The 8,237-nt window shown below is 18.9% G+C and overlaps 3 protein-coding genes across 3 annotated transcripts; 1 reads left to right on the top strand and 2 right to left on the bottom strand.

The window, feature by feature from the left end:
* On the bottom strand, window positions 1-1,668 carry PGSY75_1104600 (putative radial spoke head protein; the record flags this gene model as incomplete). The annotated part of the gene is made up of 1 exon (XM_018786172.1): window positions 1-1,668. A coding segment is annotated over one exon (1,668 nt), but the record flags the coding sequence as incomplete, so codon positions are not given.
* Window positions 1,669-2,642: 974 nt separating this feature from the next.
* Window positions 2,643-4,619, top strand: PGSY75_1104500 (hypothetical protein; the record flags this gene model as incomplete). The annotated part of the gene is made up of 1 exon (XM_018786171.1): window positions 2,643-4,619. The coding sequence occupies one exon, from the start codon at window positions 2,643-2,645 to the stop codon at window positions 4,617-4,619; it is 1,977 nt and encodes a 658-aa protein (XP_018640966.1).
* A 691-nt stretch (window positions 4,620-5,310) lies between these two features.
* Window positions 5,311-6,741, bottom strand: PGSY75_1104400 (conserved protein, unknown function; the record flags this gene model as incomplete). Its single annotated transcript, XM_018786170.1, has 2 exons — window positions 5,311-5,596; window positions 5,753-6,741. The coding sequence occupies 2 exons, from the start codon at window positions 6,739-6,741 to the stop codon at window positions 5,311-5,313; spliced, it is 1,275 nt and encodes a 424-aa protein (XP_018640965.1).
* Between the last annotated feature and the right edge of the window lie 1,496 nt (window positions 6,742-8,237).

Raw genomic sequence — 8,237 nt, 5'->3', positions numbered from 1 at the left:
TTTTTTTTTTTTTTTTTTTTTTTTTTTAATTCTGTTTGCATAATCTCCATGATTTAGATGTTTTATTTTCCATATATTTTTATTATCTTGCTGATCAGAAATATTTCGTAAAATATTTAAAACTTTATTTTCATTCATAAAGAGTGTTAAATTTTTTTTTTTTTTTAAATTTCCACTTTTTGGATAAAAAATATGACCATTAGGTAAAAAAGAGAATTTACAATAAACCCAATTTTGTATATGCTTTAATAGTTGTATATCGAAATGAAAATTTTTATTTTTAATTATTTCATCATCATCATTGTCATCATTATTGTCATCATTATTGTTATCATCATTTTCATCATTATTGTTATCATCATTTTCATCTTCATTTTCATCTTCATTTTCATCTTCTTCTTCTTCTTCATCTCCATTTTCATCATTCTTATAATTTCCCCCACCTTTTTTTTTTTCACCTCCCTTTTTTTTTATAAAATAATTCTGAGGTGATATATGTGTGTTGGATGAAATTATTGATATGAGGGCCCTTAGATAATGTTTTTCCTTAATAGAAAGATTAGGAAAAGAATTTATGGTTTCATTCATATTACCAGTAAGCATTTTATTCATTTGGCTAGCTATTTCAATATATTTTGGAGTAGTCGATTTTAATAATATCCAATTTTCTATACCATTCAAAGATACCCAATATACATATTTATTAACATTTTTATTGAATCTTTCATAGTCATCCTTTTTATATTGAAATATATTATTTTTAGTTTTGCTATATTCAAAATAATTATTATGATCATCACTTTTTTCATCCTCATCACTTTTTTCATTCTCATCACTTTTTTCATCCTCATCACTTTTTTCATCCTCATCACTTTTTTCATCCTCATCACTTTTATCATCCTCATCAGTCTCATCATCTTCATCACTTTTATCATCCTCATCACTTTTATCATCTTCATCACTTCCATCGTGTTTCTTTTTTTTTCTTTTTTCCACTACATTACTTGAATGAGAAGATTGCTCATCCTTGTTTGTATCCTCATCATCATAAGAATTTTTTTCCGTTTTATTTTTTTTCTTTTTTGAAAAAATAGTTATATCCTTTTTGACCTCTCCCTCTAGAATATAATAATCATTATGTGTTCCCTTAATAATACCCCAGAAGCGTAATGATAAGAGTTCATCTTTATATTGTTGTATAATATTTTTCATGGACATATTAATATAACATATTAAATTATTTTTAACATGATATCCTGCCCAATTTATTAATTTCATTTGTTCAAATATATTATGTAAGAATGGCAAAAATAATATGTTATTATTTTGTTTCTTTTCCATATTATTTTCAAAGTACCATTTTTTCATCTTATATAACCATTTTTTTTTCTTTTTTATGTGATCATTTAATATATAATTATCTAGATTGTTTTTTTCTCTTTCCAATCCATCTTTTTTTTCATCCATTATTCTTACATCGTTACATTTTTTGCTTTCTTTTAAATGATTTGATATAAGTTCAAAGTTTTCATAACATTTCTCTGGTTTTTCAACAACAATAAAATTGATAATATCACAAACGTGATCATATACATTATTCCCTTCCTCGTTTTTATTCTTTAGATAATCTTTGGCATTGTTAAGAGAGAGTATTAAGTTCCCCTTCATATTATTTTAATATGTAACATATATATATATGAAGGTACATGATCAATATTTAATATATATATATTAATATATATTTATATATATAAATATATATTTATATATATTAATATATATTTATATTTGTGCTGTTATTTTTAGTTGTAAACAATATGAAAAATGTTTTTTTATAAAATAACAATTATAGTTCAACATATTAAAAAGGAAAAAAAAAAAAAAAAAAATATATATAGAGAGAGAGAGAAAGATATAGAGAGGTTGTATGAATTACTTAATTTTTGATATAAGACAAAAAGGACTTATTGAGATATAATAAAAGGAAGCATAAATATATATATATATATATATATATATATATATATATATATGTGTGTATATATAAACTTATTATATATTACGTATTAGGAGTATAACCTGTTTAAAAATTTTAATATATATATATATATAAGAGTATATTATATTACTATGATTAAAATGGACAGTTTTTTTTTTATATAACATATGTAGATCTTATTTATTTTGTAATGTTTTCCTTTTTAATATGAAGAGAATGAAACATTTTGTAGACAGCTAGTAGAAAATGCGTGAAAGAAGACGTATGATATAAATGGATGAATATATAAATATGTATATATATTTTAAGAGAGCAATATATTGGATGAATATAATATGTGAAGTTAAAAAATATGATATATAATAAAAAAATATATCTATAAATTAATTTTTTTTTTTGATATGAAGAAATTGTATTGATATTATAAGATGGAAATATATTCCGAAGAAAAATATAATGAAACATTATATTTACTCATATATAAATAAATATATATATATATATATATATATGTATATATTTTATTGTGTGTTTCTTTTTTATATAATATTTCTTTAGAGAAGTTAAGTGTACATATAATAATTCACACACATATTTTATATATATATATATATATATATATATATATTATTCCAATTTGAGGATGGAATTTCGAAGGTATTTCTCAAGTGAAGATTATATTTTTGAAATAAAAAATAATGAGCAATTATTTTCGTGTGAGAATGTAGCAAAGAACATAAAACCATTGTGGAGTTTGAAAGGTCACAGGAATTCGATTGAAGGAGTTCATTTGATAGATAATGAGAAATTATGCACAGTTTCTCATGATAATTTAGTATCTATATGGAGATTAGAAGATAAAAAGAATATATTAAACATAAAATTTGATGATGCTATATTATGTTCTAGTTATTTTAAGAAGAATAAATATTTATGTATAGGAAGAACAAATATGAATAATAATATTAATATAATTAATATGGATAAAGAAGAAATAATAGAAAGTTATATAAGTGAATGTAATTCAATATTTTCTATAAATTATTATGATGATAATAGGATATCATATGGTAGTAAAGAGGGATCTATTTGTTTTTTTGATTTAATTAAGAAAAAAAATATATATAGATATGAAGAAATAGGAGATTGTATAAACTATTGTGCATCATCATATACAGATAATAATTTATATAATAATAATAATATAAATAATAATAATGATAATATTCTAATGAATCCTAATTTTCATATATTTAGTACATATAAAGGTAATATATTATTTTTTGATTTAAGATGTATGTTACCTATTTATCAAAATAATAATTTACATTCAAATTATTCTGTTAATTGTCTCTATTGTTATAATTATTTTTTATATTCTGGAGCTTCCGATTGTTTAATTAAAAAATATGATATAAGATATATTGATGAAAAGAAACCTTTACATATATATATTGGACATACATCTCCTATAAGATATTTATCTTTTTCAAAAAATTTCTCTTATTTTACTTCTTCTTCTGATAATGGATGTATAAAATTATGGTCTGTTAATAAAACAAAGCAAGGAAAAGAAAATAAAACATATTCATCTTTTAATAATAATCTTATATCACCTTCTTCAGCTTTTTCATTTGATCTTGATTCTCCTGTAAATGATCCTTTAAAGGTTAAGATGATGAATATTCAAAATAATAAAATGGCTGATAGTTTTCTTCAAATAAATAGAGAAAAAAATAATAAAATAATGAAAGAAAACAAAATTATATCACCTAATAATAATAAAAAAAATAATAATATTAATATTAATAATATTAATAGTAATAATATTTATAAAAATATGCGTTCTTCATCTATTGTTTCTGATACAAATTATTGTGTAAATAATTCCTATGATACTACACAGAAAAAAAAAGAAAGAAAAAACATCTTCAGCAAAAAATATGAAAATATTTTATCAGAATTTCAAAAGAAAAAAAGAACTATAACACCTAATACCATTTTAACTATATCTAATGAGAAAAAAAAAAAAGTACAAGCTGTTTCAAAAAATGAATTATTTAATATGTGTAAAATGAATAAGACTCAGTTAGATAAGGAAAAGAGTCATAAAGGTCATTTGTTTTTAAATGACTCTTTAAATATCAATAAAATGGATAATAAATTAATGAATAGTAAGAAAAATCAATCCATAAAAGAAATGGATATATTAAAAAATAAAAAAAGAAATGATCAATTTAAAATGACGAATAAATTACATATACCATCACCTATAAATTATTCTAATACTAAAGGAGATAAAACATATAAAGGCAAAAATGAAAGAAATCAAATAAAAAGAAATATATCAAAAGATACAAATAAATATTTAAATATTCAATCACCTATAAGTAATAAATTTAATGAATCATATTATGAATCCTTTTTTTATAACAATGAAAATGTTATAAATAATTTATATCCTTCTTCTAGAAAAGTTAAAATAAAATATGCGCATTTGTCAATGTTGAATCATAAAGGTCGTGTTACTTCAATGGAATGGTTAGATCATCTTCTCTTTTCTGTTTCTTGGGACCAGACCATAAAATGTTGGAACGTCAAAAAGTACTTGATGGAATAATTATATATATCTAGACATATATATATATATATATATATATATATATATATTTGCACGTTTTGTTATTTATATGTAAAATCTATGAACATATTATACACATATCTACTCCATTTGAATATTAATGATCTTATTAAATTTTATGTAATCCTTTGTCAAAGTATAATATTAAAAATATAAGAAGTGTGTAATTATATTTTGTAAAAACATTACATAAATGTATTATTATATATATATGCTTGTAATTCATAATTTAAAAATTTTTTGTTTTTTTTTTTTTTTTCGTTTTTAAAAAACATAAAAATAGGTTAGATTTTTTTTTGGTTAGAAAATGATATATATGAAATATTATTTTCTTCACAATGTAGAAATGTTGAAAGATAATCAGAATGGGATGCAAAGAAAAAAAAAAATAAATAAATAAAAAAAAAAAAAGAGAAAAAAGATAATAAAAAAAAATAAACGAAATATTATATAAAATATATAAATATATAAACATTTCAAAAATATGTATATTATGTATTATTTATAAAAAAAAAAAAAAAAAAAAATAATGCACATAAATAAATATGTACACATATATATATATATTTATACATATATATGTTCATTTACATATATCTTTATTTTGTGTGCACTTTATATACCCATATTTAATATATGTTTATATATTTTGTTCCCAATATTTTCATATTTACAATTCATCTTTTTCATTTGTATTGGCTGTGCTTGGGTCTTGTATGAATTCTGGAAGTGTTTGTCCTTTAAGCATAGTAAATTTAGCATCACCTCCTGAGATTTTTTCTAAAAGTTTTTCAATGTTTTCTTTAGTTGCTGTTAAGTCTTCATTTAATTTTGCATATCTTATTCTTTTGTATGGATTAAAAACAACAACTGATGGATACTTTTTGAATTCAAGGAGAGATCGGAAATGTGTTTCCATAGCAATATCAATCCACATGAATCGGAAATTTATACCCCTAAAATAAAAATATATATATATATATATAAATTTACGTATACATTTATTTACATAGAGAATATTATTATATAGTGACTCAGCACATAAACATATATATATGTATATATATATATATATATACATATACATATATATTTATTTCCAGTTTGATTACCTTCCGTCTATGTGTGGCTTGAATTTTTCCTTTAGAGAGAGCAACATGTCTATTTCACTTTTTTCTAATTTTTCTCCTTCTTTTAAATAAATTAAACACAATCCCTTGTCAGCTTTTTTAAAACATATATCTCCATGAGATAGTTTTGTAAATTTTGGAATTAATTCAAATTTCCATGGTTTTTCATTAGTTTTATCTGGAGATATATCAAAGCCTCCTCCTAGTACAAATGTTTCAGAATATACATTAAGCCAATCAAAAATGTTGATATAATTTTGTTTTCCTTTATATGTATCAACAACTTTATTTTTTTTGAGTAATAATATGGTTGGAAAATTTTTTACATTATATTTAGAAACTAATTCTTCATTTTCATTATTAATATATGCAAACATTAATTTTTTATTGAAGCTATTACTTAAGGCATTAAGAACATAGTTTGGTTTTTTTTTATTACTAAATATAAGTACTTTAGGCATATTTTCATGTTTTGATAAGAATACATTAAATGATTGAGTATCTTTAATAACATCAATTTTTGAAGGTATTAAATATGTATATTTTTTAATATTACTTTCTGTAATTTCATCATTAAATACAAATTTTGGCATTGGATTTATAGGATATATTAAGAAGTGATGTGTATTACTACTCTTATAATCTGGTACATATAATGATAGCTCATTTTCACAAAGGGTTGCATTTTCATCACAATCAACAACACATAATGTTAATATTCCTTTAAATTTTGATGCTACGTCATTATAATTTTTTATTATATTTTTTATATTCTTATTGGACTTTTTAAAAAATAAAACTGCAAATACTTTCTCATTCCTAAATTTATTTATTACTGTATTAAAGTTAGAATTATTCACAATTTGAAGATCATGTTTTATGCTTTCTAGTAAGGACGTAGTATTATAAGCTTTACAAAAAAGCAACAAAATGAAAAAGGATATCAACGATGAAAAGATATTAATTTTCATTTTTTTTTTTTCTTTAGTGGTATAAAAATATAATATTAAACATATAAAATAAATTCATAAAATTATATATATATAAAATATATATATATAATATATATATATATATATATATATATATATATCAATTTTAATAATAAAGTATATATTTATTATGAATATATATTATATATATATATTATTTATATATATTATTTATATATTATTCTTTGTAATATATATTTTTAAGTTTCAATATCAATATGGAAATAATGTGATCTTATTTTTTGTTTCTTTGATTTATTTTATTTTTTCAAGAACAAGGGGGAAAAAAAAAAAAAAAAGTAAAAAAATTAAAAAACGAAAAAGAAATTATATTATTGTATACATACAATAATGTATAAGATGTACAAATAAATATATAATGAATATTATATAATATAATATAAAATAAAATAATAATTTTTAAATATTATATAAAAAAAAATATATAAGAATTATTATATATATATATAATATATTATAAAATAAAGGAAATAAAATTAAACGTGAAATAGAGGAAGAGAGTTTCAAAAGGAAAAAAATTAAGAAGTATGCGCATATATTTTATATGAATATATATAATATGTATAATTTATATATTATACATATATATATATATATATATATATATATATATTTTAATATGAATAGTTTATGGACATAAAAAGAAAGTCAAGACGCTTATTTTTTTGATAATAATAATAATAATTATTATATATATATATATTTATATATATATATATATATTTATTTATTTGTACAAATATAATAAAATATATTATGTATAATATTTATTTAATTTGAAAAATTTAAATATTAGTATTACTGAATATAAAAATATATATTTATTTTATTATAACATAATAATATTTTATATAATAATTAGATCTAATAATTATTGTAAGTCAAAAGATTCTTATTCGTTCATGCGATATTATATATATATATATAATATATGATTATATATATTAGTTTACACATATAAATTTGTACTATTATTATATATATATATATATTTTCGTGGGACGGTATTTTACGGATAATATTTTTACTGTATGAAATAAAATAAAACAAATTTGATAATATATAAAAAATATATATATATATATATATATATATTTATTTATTTATTATATATATATTTTTTAAATTATCTAACTATATAGGTATTTCATTTTACAATTAAAAAAAAATAATAATAATAAAAAAATAGGGAAAGGTTTTATTTAAAAATAAAATGTATATATGAGGAAATGATAATTATGTGAAGTTATTTCCCTATTGTTTCTTACGAATACTTTTTTTTTTTTTTTTTTTTTTTTTTTTTATTTTTTTTTTTTTTTTTTTTTTTTTTTTTTTTTTTTTTTTTTTTTTTTTTTTTTTTTTTTTTTTTTTTTTTTTTTTTTTTTTTTTTTTTTTTTTTTTTTTTTTTTTTTTTTTTTTTTTTTTTTTTTTTTTTTTTTTTTTTTTTTTTTTTT

Source organism: Plasmodium gaboni, chromosome 11, assembly GCF_001602025.1.
Source record: "Plasmodium gaboni strain SY75 chromosome 11, whole genome shotgun sequence".
In the NCBI taxonomy this organism is placed as follows: Eukaryota; Apicomplexa; class Aconoidasida; order Haemosporida; family Plasmodiidae; genus Plasmodium; species Plasmodium gaboni.
This window is presented reverse-complemented; position numbering and strand designations above follow the sequence as displayed.